The sequence below is a fragment of the Oryx dammah genome, unplaced genomic scaffold (genome assembly GCF_014754425.2).
Source record: "Oryx dammah isolate SB20612 unplaced genomic scaffold, SCBI_Odam_1.1 HiC_scaffold_27, whole genome shotgun sequence".
NCBI lineage: Eukaryota > Metazoa > Chordata > Mammalia > Artiodactyla > Bovidae > Oryx > Oryx dammah.
The window spans coordinates 73,635,793-73,651,963 of NW_024070211.1; the positions used below are offsets into that span (position 1 = coordinate 73,635,793).

Here is a 16,171-nt window from a genome sequence, read left to right on the forward strand (position 1 = left end):
GTTTGTTTGTTTTTTAAAAAGGGGGCAATGTTGCTAAGTGTAACCCCTAATAAGGGACTGGGAATTATATTTGCACTATAGTTGCCAAAGACAGAAGTGCTCAGCTGCTTAGAGCACCTTTCCTGTCTAGCGCTTGAAGCCACATTAAATTGACAGAGTTCTGAACACCAAACAATGAATTCCCAGTTAGTTCCTGGGGGACACTGTTCTCTTACATATCCTTCTCCTCTTATCTTGACTTTTTCAGATAAGCATGCGCTCTACCGTGAAAACTTCTTCCTCTTGCATCTCTTCCTATTTCATTGATCTTATTATGAGTGATACAAAATTGAATGAGTGATCTCTACTCATAGCCTGCATTTCTTCACCATATTTTCTTTCTTTACTCTTTGCAACCTTTCTACTGCCTCCTTCCTGCCATTGAAACCCTCACTTTCTTATCACATCTGCTTTGTAAACTCTTTTCCAATTTGATGCTGCCTCCCACCTCTTCTTTCTTACAGTTCTCTCCTAATTCTCCTCCTTCCTTTCTTATGCCTGAGTCCATGTGTACCTTCTCTGCCCTGCCCCTGCAATTTTCTCACCATCATCGATCCTTTAGTGATCTCACCAACTCTCAGATCTTCACAGTCTCCTTGTAGAGAACTTGCAAAGAAATCCATCAATCCATCCAATCCTTTCCCACAAGCCCTGGCCTACAGAAAATTGCTACTTTGAAGGTCACAAGTTCTCATTAAATGAGTGTTTTAGAACCCATTACCTTCAACATTGGCACCAAGCCATAGTGTTCTCTTATTTTGTTAATTGTATTTCTATCTCTTCACTTCCTAGCGCTGAAACTTTGGAATCATGTTTAACTCAAGCCTCTCAACCCTTGTCTGTATGTCTCCTCTATCAACTTTACATCACTATATTCTGTGAATTCTTTCACATTCTCTTAAACTCACATACCTAGCACCTCTCAGGCCCACTACACGCCATGTCCAACGTCTCTTTTCCTGATCCTTGCAACCACGCATGGGTACTTCTATAGTTTCTTAATAGAGCTTGCTTGGCATGAGTTTCTTCCTCTCCTAAAACATGGCTTTCATTGTTCCCTGTCTTAAAATTCTTCAGTGATTCTGTTTCATTGAAAAAAAAAAAAGTTATGTCCTTCAGTCTGACATCTGATGAGTCTTTGATGGACTCAGTCTCTCTGTGTATCTAATCTCCTGTATTCCTTTCCCCTGACAGGAACTGTTGGTTCTAGTCTTCCGCTCGCCACTGGGATGAGCCATGCTCACTTACAACATGATGCCTCTGTCCACAAAATCAAATCTCGTGATTTTTTTTAGAACCAGATTGAGTCTTACCTCTTCCATGAAATCTTCCTGGGGATAGCCTTGTTTCCTGTCCAGAAGCTCTCAACAAAAATCCAATCAGACAATAAAGTCAAGTAGTTTTCACAAAGTCACACGTGGCTCAGTGGCACTTTTTCCATTACACTTTCTTCTGTGGCTGTTTTTTTCTTGCTCAGACGCTTTCTCCATGCCTATATCACATCTTTTCACTTCCTTCCTATTTTATCCAGCATTAGAGAACCATGGCAAGTCCTTCTTCCCCTTTCAAGTTTATAACAACCTCTTTCTCCTCTGACTGATGTGGTGTGTCCCTGACTGTACTGAACACTTTCAAAAGGTTGGACCACATCTTAGCCTTCTTTGCCTATCTCAGAGTACCTAACTTTGGGTCTTGTACAAAGTCCCTGGTCTATAAATAGCTATTCACTTGATTTCTTTTTTTTAATTTAATTAAAGTATCTATTTACAATGTTGTGTTAACATCTACTGTACAACAGAGTGATTCAGTTACACATATATATACATTTAGCTTGACTTCTTTAAGAGGATCCATCAAATACATGTAAAAAACAAAAGTTTTCTAATAGGGCTTTTATAGTTAGAGAATTTCAAAAGTGAAATAAAAATATTACCTGGTTTTGGCATAGAATTCATTAAAATGTCCAATAACTGCTGTTTTCTGAAACTCTCTATTTGTGACACATAGTGTATTGCTGATTTTCCACTAAAATCACAGAGTTTAGGATCTCTAGGAAGAATAGAAGCAACATCAAAGATTGCTGAGTTAAATCTATTGAAAAAGAAAACCAATATGAGAGGAAAAACATTGACATCAAATAAATAAAAATAATTTTATATAGTTTGAGGATAGCAATAATGAATTCAAAATGCATGAGAGAGAGAGAAAATTTTCATGATTTTTAACTGAAAGGAATATGTTGCATATTTTATGCCTCTTATAGTCTAAAAACATTCTAATAATTTGCTGAAAATTTTTAACTTTGGACAAGAAGTTTCATAATTCTTTAATAATGCATAAAGCAAGTAAAGATAAAAACATCTTGATAAACTGTTGTCCCAACTAGCTGGCTTCATTGATTTTTTTCTTCTCAGTGCTTTAGCTAACTGCTTATTCTCAATATTTCTTTTTCCTAATGCTGATAGTGAGCTCTTTTATTATTCAAAATAGAATAATGCTAGTAGAATGGCCTAGCATTTCACCTTGAAATTAAACTGACATACTTATTTCTCAGGCTTTTGGTTGAGTGGAGTGATCTTATCATAGAGCCTCTCTGTATGAGTTTTTCATTCCTCTTGTCCTGTGATTGTTAAGCCCCATGGCTGATCTTAGAGTTCCTTGCATCAGTGCAAATCTCCTGTCTATGCTGCCATGGATCCTAGAATTAGACATCAGCTCAAAGAGGTCCAGAAGGTAAATGATGGGAACTCTGTTTACAGATTATGGTGAGGGAAACAATGACTAGATTGCTTCACTAGTCACATTGTGTTTCTATTGGCTGTGTGGCACGTGAGACCTTTGTTCCCCGACCAGGGCTTGAACCATACCCTCTGCAGTGGAAGCACAGAGTCTTAACTACTGGACCACTAGAGAAGTCCCAGGTTAATGTTTTATGATCTATAATAATATTCTTAGGGCTTTTTCTCCCTCCATGCTCATGGTTCAAAAGAATTAGCATTGGTCCAAGAATCAAGGGACTGCCACTAACCTTAATACATGGCCTTAGACAAGTCACTTAGCTCTCTGGGACCTTAGTTTGCTCAGTTCAGTACAATTCAGTCTCTCAGTCATGTTCGACTCTTTGCAACCCCATGGACTGCAGCATGCCAGGCCTCCCTGTCCATCACCAACTCCTGGAGTTTAATCAAATTCATGTCCATCGAGTCGGTGATGCCATTCAACCATCTCATCCTCTGTGGTCCCCTTTTCCTCCTGCCTTCATTCTTTCCCAACATCAGGATCTTCTCAAATGAGTCAGTTCTTTGCATCAGGTTGTGAAAGTACTGGAGTTTCAGCTTCAGCATCAGTCCTTCAATGAATATTCAGGACTGATTTCCTATGAGATGGACCGGTCGGATCTCCTTGTAGTCCAAGGAACTCTCAAGAGTCTCCTCCAATACCACAGTTCAAAAGCATCAATTCTTTGGCACTCAGGTTTCTTTATAGTCCAACTCTGACATTCATACATGACTGCTGGAAAAACTATAGCTTTGACTAGATGGGCCTTTGATGGCAAAGTAATGTCTCTGCTTTTTAATATGTTGTCTAAGTTGGTCATAACTTTTCTTCCAACTTTTCTTCTTTTAATTTCATAGCTGCAGTCACAGTCCTCAGTGATTTTGGAGCCCCTCAAAATAAAGTCTGTTACTGTTTCCATTGCTTCCCCATCTATTTGCTGTGAAGTGATGGGACCAGATGCCATGATCTTAGTTTTCTGAATGTTGAGTTTTAAGCCAACTTTTTCACTTTCCTCTTTCACTTTCATTAAGAGGCTTTTTAGTTCTTCTTTGCTTTCTGCCATAGGGTGGTGTCATCTGCATATCTGAGGTTATTGATATTTCTCCTAAAAGTCTTACTCCAGCTTGTGCTTCATCCAGCCTGACATTTCGCATGATGTACTGTCAGTTTCAGTTCAATTGCTCAGTCGTGTCCGACTCTTTGCGACCCCATGAATCGCAGCACACTGGCCACCCTGTCCATCACCAAGTCTCGGAGTTTACCCAAACTTATCTCCATCGACTCAGTGATGCCATCCAGCCATCTCATCCTTAGTCATCCCCTTCTCCTCCTGCCCCCAATCCCTCCCAGCATCAGGGTCTTTTCCAACGAGTCAACTCTTTGCATGAGGTGGCCAAAGTATTGGAGTTTCAGCTTCAGCATCAGTCCTTCCAGTGAATACCCAGGACTGATCTCCTTTAGGATGGACTGATTGGAGTCCAAGGGACTCTCAGGAGTCTTCTCCAACACCATAGTTCAAAAGCATCAATTCTTTGGTGCTCAGCTTTCTTCACAGTCCAACTCTCACATCCATACATGACCACTGGAAAAACCATAGCCTTGAACAGACGGAACTTCGTTGGCAAAGTAATGTCTCTGCTTTTTAATATGCTATCTAGGTTGGTCATAACTTTCCTTCCAAGGAGTAAGCGTCTTTTAATTTTATGGCTGCAATCACCATCTGCAGTGATTTTGGAGCCCAAAAAATAAAGTCTGACACTGTTTCCACTGTTTCCCCATCTATTTCCCATGAAGTGATGGGACCAGATGCCATGATCTTAGTTTTCTGAATGTTGAGCTTTAAGCCAACTTTTCCATTCTCCTCTTTCATTTCATCAAGAGGATGAAAGTTCCTCTTCACTTTCTGCCATAAGGGTGGTCATTGGTGTCATCTGCATATCTGAGATTATTGTTATTTCTCCCAGAAATCTTGATTTCAGCTTGTGCTTCTTCCAGCCCACCCAGCAATTCTCATGATGTACTCTGCATATAAGTTAAATAAGCAGGGTGACAATATACAGCCTTGATGTACTCCTTTCCCAATTGTTGTTCCATGTCCGGTTCTAACTGTTGCTTCCTGACCTGTATACAGATTTCTCAAGAGGCAGGTCAAGTGATCTGATATTCCCATCTCTTTAAGAATTTACCACAGTTTATTGTGATCCACACAGTCAAAGGCTTTGGCATAGTCAAGAAAGCAGAAATAGATGTTTTTCTGGAACTCTCTTGCTTTTTTGATGATCCAGCGGATGTTGGCAGTTTGATCTCTGGTTCCTCTGCCTTTTCTAAAACCAGCTTGAACTCTGGGAGTTCACAGTTCTCGTACTGTTGAAGCCTGGCTTGGAGAATTTTGAGCATTACTTTACTAGCGTGTGAGATGAGTGCAATTGTGCAGTAGTTTGAGCATTCTTTGGCATTGCCTTTCTTTGGGATTAGAATGAAAACTGACCTTTTCCAGTCCTGTGGCCACTGCTGAGTTTTCCAAATTTGCTGGCATATTGAGTGCAGCACTTTCACAACATCATCTTTCAGGATTTGAAATAGCTCAACTGGAATTCCATCACCTCCACTAGCTTTGTTTGTAGTGATGCTTCCTAAGACCCACTTGACTTCACATTCCAGGATGTCTGGCTCTAGGTGAGTGATCACACCATCATGGTTATCTGGGTCATGAAGATCATTTTTGTATAGTTCTGTGTATTCTTGCCACGTCTTCTTAATATCTTCTGCTTCTGTTAGGTCCATACCATTTCTGTCCTTCATTGTGCCCATCTTTGCATGAAATGTTCCCTTGATAGCTTTAGTTTGTTCATCTACCTTGGTTAGTGTTTTTCCAAGTGGTGTTCTTTGATTTCATGCTTTCTGGCCCCCATTTCAGGCTTATTGAACACCATCTCTGGGTTGATGTCCAGTAATCTCCATCTTTAACCATCTCCTCAGCTATTAACACTGAAGTCTCAGGTCACTTCCCTGATGGCTCAGCAGTAAAGAATCCACCTGCAGTGCAGGAGACTCAGGTTCGATCCCTGGGTCAGGAAGATCCCCCGGAGGAGGAAATGGCAACCTGCTCCAGTACTCTTGCCTGAAAAATGGACAACATTCCATGGGCTACAGTCCATGGGATCACAAAGATTCGGTCGTGACTGAGCGACTGAGCATGCACAGGAAGTCTGAGGCAGCTTCTAACTTCCATCTTCATCCTATTACAATAACTGATTTTTTTAAAATAGATCATGTTCTTGAAGATATTTTTGTCTTGGAAGTTCCTTCTTCTTTTTTTATTCCCCCCCAAAAATGTATATGAAATACTGAGGAAGAGCTTTGGCCATCTCTTCTTTTTTGATGACAAGATAAACAGGTAGCAAGCAGCACTGCGTGCATGCACACTCAGTCGCTCAGTCGTGTCTGACTCTTTGCAACCCCATGGACTGTAACCTGCCAGGCTCCTCGGCCCATGGGATTTCCCAGGCAAGAATACTGGAGTGTTGCCATTTCTTCTCCAGGGGATCTTCCCGACCCAGGGATCAAACCTGTGTCTCTTACATCTCCTGTGGCAGGCGGATTCTTTACCACTGTGCCACTTGGGAAGCCCCAACAACAGCATTAGGAAACTGCATTTCTGACATGAAAGAAATGCAGTTTCTTTCTGCTTCTTAGCCCTCTAATTAAAAAAATGATTTATCTCCCTCCTCCTAAAAGAGCGTGTTGACATGTAATTTCTTTTGGCCACAGGATGAGGTATGTAGGATCTTAGTTCCCCGACCAGGGATTGAACCCTGGCCCCTGGCACTGGAAGCTTAGAGTTTTAACCACTGGCCCGCCAGGGAATTCCCAACATGTAATTTTCAGATAACTGGAAATCACTACTATAATTTATTTTTGATAATTGACAATGCTTTCTGGAATAATTAATAACCTTTGGGGGTAAGGAGCTACATACTCAAGAATTATTTGACAGTCTTGGGAACAACCAAAGAGGAAGTATTTAAACAAATAAAATACAAGGCCAATATCATAAAAATAATAGATAGCAACCTCTAATATCTGTACATCACTTTGCAACTTTGAAGTCCCATTTATGAATATGCATGGGCATTTCATATATGTATGTATATACATTATATTTATCTTTGTATACATACAGTATTTTATAATATATGTTATATATATACATGTATAAGGGGCTTCCTAGGTGGCACAGTGGTAAAGAATCCACATACAAGAAACACGGGTTTGATCCCTGGGTCAGGAAGATCCCTTGGAGTAGGAAATGGCAATCCACTCCAGTATTTTTTCCTGGAAAATCCCACGGACAGAGGAACCTTGCGGGCTATAGTCCATGGGGTCACAAACAGTCAGATGCGAGTGAGCACCACAGTATACATATATAAATAAACAATCTATATATCTAGGTTTGCAGATGACTTTGTAAGTAACAATGGCAGAGACGCCCTTCCATGGGTACTGGCTAACCACATGATACTCACGCATGATGCCTGAGAAGCTCAGAGAGAACCTCCGCAGGTCTATAGAGCGTTAACATATCAAGCCTTTCAAACAGGTCCACATCTCTCACAGCCAGCATCAGAGGGGTCAAGCCATGTTGGTTTGGGAAATTTATATCCAGGAACTCTTCAGATGCCTTTAAAAACATGAAGCTTTAAATTTCTATTATGTCTTTACTGCATGTCCATTAATATTATCTTTACATTTTCATCGCCTGGCCAAATTCTCATTTTAATTTCAAGGTACTGTTCCTCAATATCTTGAGAGGAGCTGATGAACTGAAAGAACACAAACCTGAGACAGACAGATTGGTGTTTGAATTTGACCTCCTTAAATTGGTTATTCAACCTGCCTGACAAGGTTATATCAAGGACATTCTGTTAAAAGTTGATAAAATCACCCGGAAGAAATAAGGGACAGCTAGTTAAATACCAAATAGTTGGTATTTACTCGAAATTCAAATTTTTAAATGAGTGTCCTGTATTTTTATTTGCAAAATCTGGCAACCTTATTCCCTGAACTTCAGGGTCTTCAGGTCCTTTCTTACAGGATTGCTTGGATGATTGGAGTCAGAAAATGAAAAGCACTGAGCAGAGTGTCTGACACATGCTCAGAAAACATCTGTGGAGTCAATGAATGGTTTACAATTATAAGAAAAGTTATTGAACAGGATTTATACAGTCAAATGGAGGTGGATATATATATATATACTATTTGTTGTTTTAGTAAAATTTAATTTGGAAAATTCAGAGCTGAGAAGCTACTGGAAGGCCAAATTATCTGAATTGTTTATTTTACAGGTCAAAGTAACTCACGAATTTCCATCTGTATTTCACTTTATGCCGTGTCGATATAGTCAGCATCTATCTCAGTTTCTCCAGGGACAGACTAGAGATAATGATATTACCTCAGAGGGGTGCTGTGGGAATTAATTAGTTTAGTGTTTTTTTTCAGTCTCTGAAAAGACATCACCTCTTATATCAATGTTTATTATTAGTTAGAACCAACATAAAAGCTTTGAGCTGAGAATAGTTTTGCAATAGCACATTAGTTGAACATCTGTTGATTAAGCTCTGGATCCAGTTACAGGTATATGTTTTTAAAACTTGGAGGCTTATCTTTAGAAGTGAAAAATATGGTTATGAAAAAAGACATTGAATTACAACAACAATTGTCAAAATGCCGTTAAAATGAAATTCAAAGTCTTCCAAAAACATTTCTAAGCCTCACTTTATGATGTATGGCAATTTTAGACTATCATTTAGCACAATAGAAGAATTTAGAGTCCTTTGGATTTTGTTGTCCATTTCCCTGAACTCTAGGTGACCAGAATATCTTTCACTTCTTTATCTGTTTGTGCCTCTACCATAAGGGAATAGAAGAAACTGTTTCCTAGCAGCAATTGATTTTCTTTCAGATGGAAGGTCATGTGATCTGACAGTACCTCAGAAGGTAAATGCCAAGAGCCTGTTCGCCAATAATGAATGTCCTTGCTTATGCATGTGGTTTCGCAAGTTACTTTGGAAGAGTCTCTATGGGCAGAAAAATCTAAATAAGAAGAAGATCAATACCCTAAAAAGACAGTATTTTGAAAAATGTATTCTCTTCACTTTCATCCCAGCTAAATATTATGCAAAGCATGGTCTCTCTGATTCCCTTTTCAGGATAAAGATAATAACTGCAGATGGTCCGAAGGGATCTAAACAGCAATTGTACAAATGGTAGTGATGTCAAGGGAACACCTCTGAGCAAGTTGACAGTGGTTCCTCAGGGGCATCTTTGGGAGAACATCATTTCTCAGGGGTGCTACATGACTTCTTCTCCCATCCAGCTAGAAAGAAGGTGTAAATAGGCTGCTGCTGTGTTCTTTTATTATCTTGTTTTCCACCCCAAGTGTCCCATTTAATCCTGTTTCTGTCTCATATGTCCTGCCTGAAACTTTCTGGGACTGCATTTGAAAAGAACTTATTTTTCTTTAAAAGGAGTCATATGCAGTCTGTTCCCTTTTCAAGTCTTACCCACTCACCCAAAGACAGAGAAGCAAACACTGAATTAACTGACCAGCAAGTGCTGAAGTTGTTCAAGATCACCTTGCCATGAGCTTTGCAGAAGTTGCATTTGGGGAGCTTGGATTCCATTGATGGCCAAGAGTCGTCTTTGGACTTCACAATTAGCCACATGGACTGCGGTTTGATTGCTGTAATTGCACAGGGTGATATCTGCTCCCTTTTCCAGAAGAAACCCAACAACCTGCAAAATCACAGCATTCTCACAATCATGTCTTCTGAGTTGGGTCGAAAACTTATTTAGTTGGACACAGCTCTGATTCAAGATATAAGAAATGAGAGTAAGATAGGCATAAAAATCGTGGCTCTAGTGGTAAAAAATCTGCCTACCAGTACAGGAGGTACAAGAGACACCAGGTTCAACCCTGGGTCAGGAAGATCCCCTGGAGGAGGGCATGACAACCCACTCCAGTATTTTTGCCAGGAGAATCCCATGGACAGGGGAGCCCGGCAGATTTCAGCCCCTAGGGCTGCAAAGAGTTGGACATGACTGAAGTGACTTATAGGCACATACAACTGCCATTTGCCTTTTTTAAAATTTAAGAGACAAAAATCTCCACGATATGGATAGTTTGGAGATACTATTTTTTTTTAACTAAAAATCTGTGAATATTTTATGTTAAACCCACATAAAATGTTGAAATCTTCCTGTTACTGTTATCTATAATTTAGAATATAGAACCCTCAAATTCAGGCTTATAGATTCTTGAATGTTTCAGGTATTTCCACAAGTATTTTTAGGGAGAGAATAAACTCTATTCAAAATGGTAATGGGTTAATTTATTCACGGTTAATGGGTTAATTTATTTACAGATTGAGGGACTCAAGTGTGTCAAGACCTGACTTTGAGACTCCAGCCATGAACAAGACAGGTAAACAGTCTCAGAATTTTTTCCAGTGGGTTTTAGCTACTGAAAGGGAGCTCTAGCTCTTTTGGGGGGGATTTGAGACAGACAAATGTTTGTGGTAAACCACAAATGAGGAATTAACACTCCTTCAGTTTCTTCCTGGCCTGAAATGGGTTACAGTGCTGATAGTCACCCACTAAAGAAAGAGAAACAGATACAAAGAAATCTAGACAAATTCTTGTGATTAGTCCTGCTGCCCCAGAAAACTCCTCTGGCCTTTGTGTTAAAACTGGGTGAAAATTTACAAAATGCTATTGTCACAATGGGTCAGCAAATTATTCAGATCAAGGTAGAATCCTTTTTTCTTAAAAAGGTCCTGCTGTGAAAGTTAAGCCTGAGTCAGCCAAAGGCTACAAACCCCAGATCCAGTCAGAAAGCAGTATGGCTGTGGCCTTGAAGACAAGGGATCTCTGAAGGGGAAATAGATGGTGTCAATAATAATGACCTTGCCACCTGATCTAAGGCTTTGTATGAACCAAAAACACTGGGAGTTCATTTGGCTGAGCAGCGTGTTTCTGGTAACTCAAAAGTATATGCATCTTTTTTATTGGCCTAGAGCCACTCTCTCTTACCATGTTCCGAATCCTTCCCTGCACCTACACCTCATCCTCAGTTGCCCTATCTCAAGGGGATTGAAGTTTGCAGCCACCCACATGAAAATGTTGGTGAACTTTGGGGAGGTGAGAGACTCAAACTTTCATGGCTCACTTGGATTCAGATTCCCAAGTCAGCATCCTGACCAGTCCCTTGGCGGAACTGAGTCATCTGAATTCAGCTAATGAGGTTTGGGCAAGATTCACAATGAAGAGGGAAATATAACATGATTGGCCCTTTGAGCCATTCAATGTACAGTGATTTTTAAGGCTTCTATCTCTAGATGTATGCATGCGTGCCTGCTAAGTCGCTTCAGTCGTGTCTGACTCTTTGTGACCCTGTGGACTGTAGCCCACCAGGCTCCTCTGTCCATGGGGATTCTTTAGGCAAGAATAGTACAGTGGGTTGTGATGCCCTCTTCCAGGAGATCTTCCCTACCCAGGGATGGAACTCTTGTCACTTATGTCTCCTGCTTTGGCAGATGGGTTCTTTACCACTAGCGCCACCTGGGAAGCACCCTCATATAGGAGGAATTAGTGTAATATCTATGTATACCCAAAATTCAAGATTATGAAGTGTGGGGGCACAATTCATGATGAGCATTTAGAGGGCTTCTGAGGCACTGCAATGATTTAATTTTTCGTTTTAGATGGTAGATACAGTGGTGCTACTGTCATGGTTTGCCTTTTTTTAAAAAAAGCATGTATGCTAGTCCTCATATTCCAACTACTGAAGCCTGCACACCCTAGAGTCTATGTTCCAGAACAAGAAACCCCTGCAGTGAGAAACCCCTGCACTGCAACTAGAGAAAAGCCAGCCACGAACACCCAGCAGAGCCAAAAATAAATAAATAAATATTATTTTTAAAAAAGCATATATGTTATATTTTATAATTTGTTTTAAAAGTGTTAATAGAAAGGAGTCAATATAGAAACAGAGCTAAGAATAAAGTCAAGAAGGAGGGTGATTGAGGAAGCAAAGATGGCCAAGCAGAGTTAACAGTCCACTTCCATTTAGCCTCCCAAGAACTTGTAGAGGCACTGAGGTATGCAGTTGGGTGAAATTTGTCTTGAATTTTCACTCATTTCTTCTCTTCCCCTTAAAGCCTCCTCCTTGCTGCCCCTCCCCAATTCCAAGTGCCCATATTGCACTTTTATCTGCATTCTTTTTTTTTTCCTAGGCCTCACTATACGGCATGCAGGATCTTAGTTCCCCAACCAGGGATTGAATCTACACCCCTCGCATTGGGAGTGCAGAGGTCTAAACCACTAGACTGCCAGGGAAATCCTTGCATTCTTTAAAAGAATCTTTTAAGTTCCCATACACAATTTTGTAAGTGATCAATAAGACACAAATGGATTATTTATTCATTAATTTATCCATTACTTAGATGTGTCAGGCCTGCTAAGCTGGATATATAACAACAAAGAGGACAATTTCCTGCCCCTTTAAGTCTCATTATTTATTTACTCCTCTTCTCCTACTTTCAGGATTTTGTGCACCTGTTGGACCAGGGGATAAATTTCCAAGTACTGATGGGGCTGGGTGTGGGTTGTGGGGAAGAGGAGAAAAATTCAGACTCCATTATGTGGTCCCACTAGACCATAAGCTGCTCTTCAAGGGTGATGTCTGTATTTGATTCACCCACCATGGTATGAATCTTGAAGTCTGGTATATTGCCTTGGGTATTTTGGGAGTATCTGTTGACTGAGTGAAGAAATGAATAAAGATGGTGCTGTATGGATTATTTAGGGTCTCTCAGTATTCTCTCCAGCTGCTACCCCACCTCTGCTTTGTGCTCTCAAATATTCCTTTTTGGAGGTAGGTGACTATGCTATTCCTAACCATTTCATTCTTGGAATCCTTCGCTTAGAAGACCATCCAAGGGCCCCTGTACACCATTTTTTACCTCTGTTAGATTTTCTTCTGCTGCAGTAATGAGAGGTGTATTCCCAGTCTTTGGATGCTGAAAGTCAAGGTTTCCAAGGATGGAATGGACTTTAGCAATATGGTCACAGATGAGTTCCACATCACCTCTTGAAACTACTTCCAGAAATTCATGAATCAGTTTATTTTTATTCATCTTGCTAGTTCCATGTAATTGCCTGCAAGAGGAAAGAAACTAATTAAATGAGATCCAACAAAGTAGTGGGTGGTTTAAATGTAACATATTCTAGCTTTAATGTCACCTGTTCCTTTTTTTATGTGTGAAATACAATAACAGATTTAAAGACAATTTTGAAAAAGAGGAACACTGTCAATCTTGGTTCTTTGTGTACATTAAAAATTTTTTTGCATACATATTTTTAATTAGGAACAATAATAATTTCACTGTCACTTTGCAGATCTGCTGTGGTACAGAAGAAGAAAGGATGGGTCAACACCGGAATGGAAAGAGTACAGGCTTTGGAGTCTGAGAGAACCTGGGTTCAAAGCCCACCTCCACATTGTGACTTTGGGCATGTCACTCAACTTTTCTGAACTTCCTTTTCTCATATTCCAATATGGAAATGATAATCCCCCTTCAAATGGTTGGTGAGGATCTGAAACACTGTATACAAAGCATTGGTACATTCTATTGCTGAAAATTATTGTAGAATTTTATTTTCTTTTGTGTCGTTTATTAAAACTCCTGTAATTACTTTCTTTGTTAGAGTCCCTGTCTTCCCAATAATATTGTCAACTCTTCAATAGCAGGGAAATTACATGTCACAGGTTTGTGTGTCCTCCATAATTCTAGCACAGTGTGAGTCATAAAAGAACATCGTTAATACCATTCGAGATTTTCCAGGAAAGCCCTAATTTTAAATATCCCATCTCAGTTTTCCAAATCATTAAAATATCTCTTAAATTGCAATTTCTGAAGTCACCAACAACCTCCCGGTGGAGCCTCTTACTACTGGAAATAGCACAAAATCTTTTTTTCAGATTCTATTTTCCAGCTTCAAATTCTGACACCATTGTCGTTGTCTGTAAGCACAGGCTATTTCATTGAGTGGGCAATTTACTTACAATGCACTGATATCTGGTACAAAAAAAAAAACAACAAAAGGCATTTCATAGCACAACTTTATAGTGAAAAGCTAAGAAAAATAAATAAGGAAATGTCTAGAACTGGTCTTCAATGTCCTAAATATTTAACTGCCTTCAGCATTCATGGGCCAGACTACTTAAGCCTTCTTTCTTTCTCAAAGAGTTCGTGTACTTCACCCCAGAAATAATTCAATTTGAGAAATTTATCCATTCGTTTAAGAGGATACTATACATCCTTCAAGAACCTTTACTGACTTGCACAATAGAACATAGCATAAAATAGTTAAGATAAAAATTTTAAAAGTGGCAAACAACAAATAATGGAGAAATGGAATGGCCATGTAGGCTGGAATATGATGTGGAAAGAAAGGTATTAATAATAACTGGAAAACCAGAATAAAAGAGAAAGAGTAGTTTTGACCAGGAAAAGAGTATGAACAAAAGTCTGTACCTAGGAACAATGAGGAGAAAGTGGTCCAGTGGGAATTTACTCTTTTACTTCTCAACAGGTTGGGAAGCCTATGGAATATTTTGGGTAGTGCCTTTTAGGACCATGGTCCTTAAAAAAAAAAAAAGAGTATAATTGCTTTACAATGTTGTGTTTGTCTCTTTTATACAACAAAGTGAATCAGCTAAATATATATATATATACATGTATATCCTTTCCCTCCTAAGCCTCCCTCCCAGCCCCCATCCCACCCTCTAGGTCATTACAAAGCACTAAGCTGAGCTCCCTGTGAGGAGCTTCCTAACTGCTGCTGCTGTGCTCAGTCATGTCTGACTCTTTACCACCCTATGGACTATAATCCATCAGGTTCCTCTGTGCATGGAATTTTCCAGGCAAGAACAGTGGAGTGGGTTGCCATTTCCTCCTTCTGGGGATCTTTAGGACCCAGGGATCGAACCCAGGTCTCTTGCATCTCCTGCATTAGCAAGCAGATTCTTTACCACTGTGCTACCCAAATAACTTCCTGTTACCTAGCTATTTTACACACAGTAGTGGTGTAGGAACATGGTAACTTTAGTAAGATTCCTATGACAAAGAATGGAAAGGAAGAAACAAAATTTTGAAAGTAAAACTTAACAGGAATGTGACATATTGGCCATAGAAAATGAAACATGAGTCCAAGAGGATATTATTGGGCAATCAGGGAAGACCTGATGTTGGGAGAGGCAGGCATTTGCTTTTATAGAAAGGTAAGAGATGAGGCCAGCAACAGAGACAGCACAGCACATAAGAAGAGTGTCTTGTCTCCTTCGATTAAAAAAAAAATGTGACCTTAGCTTAGTGCAGTTTCCTAAACTAGCTTGAATATAAGAATTATACTGTCCACTGGTTATAAATAGGTTCCTAGGTTCCTTTTGACTGGGTAGGTCTGGAATGAAGCGGGGGACTCTCTTCATTTTTTTAATTAAAAAAATTCAATAGTTTATTTTAAAATAGACTTTATATTTTAGAGTAGTTCAACCTCACAACAAAATTAAGTGGAAATCACAGTGAGTTTCCCATATGTCTTCTTGACCCTCCACCATTCACCACACACACACACACACACACACACACACACACACCCCACCACGAACATTCAGCGCCAGAGTAGCACCTTTGTTATACTTGATGAACCTGCATTGATGTATCATTATTTTCCAGAGTCCAGAATTTACATTAGGGTTCAGTCTTGGTGTGGTACATTCTAGGAGTTTAGACAAATATACAATGACATGTATCTACCATTATAGTATACAGTAGTTTCACTATTTTTTGTCTCACCTATTTAAGCTCCCCTCCTTCCTAATGCCTGGCAACCATTTATCTTTTTACTGTCTCTAGTTCATACCGTTTTTGCTCAAGCTTTCAGGTGATTTCTAATATTAGGCAACTTTTGGAAACACTGACCTAGTAATTTGAATACAATCCACAATTTTCTTTGTAATTCACTTTACTTTCTAGTTGACATTTATCATTACCACTTATTCCTTTTGATTTAAAGTTCTTAGGATAAATACTAGCTTTTCCTCCAAGTTTCTAATAAATAATAAACGGAAATAGAGAAGCAGTTTCTCAAGTTTTCCTCTACTTTTTCTCCAAGTGATGTTACATACTAAGGATAATATAATATCAGCAATAATCTCCAACATTTATTGAATGCTTACCATATGCTATAGCAGTAGTAGTGTTAGTCGCTCAATTGTGTCCGACTCTTTGCG

The 16,171-nt window shown here is 39.5% G+C and overlaps 1 protein-coding gene across 3 annotated transcripts in view; it reads right to left on the reverse strand.

The window, feature by feature from the left end:
* MAP3K19 (mitogen-activated protein kinase kinase kinase 19) overlaps positions 1-16,171 on the reverse strand; it is a 58,613-nt gene that overhangs the window by 39,776 nt on the left and 2,666 nt on the right. For all 3 annotated transcript variants that reach the window (XM_040228500.1, XM_040228499.1, XM_040228501.1), the window contains exons 2-5: positions 12,840-13,035; positions 9,424-9,612; positions 7,344-7,498; positions 1,973-2,088 (exon numbers count right to left, since the gene is read on the reverse strand). In XM_040228500.1, coding sequence (XP_040084434.1) covers positions 1,973-2,088; positions 7,344-7,498; positions 9,424-9,612; positions 12,840-13,013 — 634 coding nt within the window. In that variant the 5' untranslated portion in view covers positions 13,014-13,035. The remainder of the gene's footprint in view (positions 1-1,972; positions 2,089-7,343; positions 7,499-9,423; positions 9,613-12,839; positions 13,036-16,171) is intronic.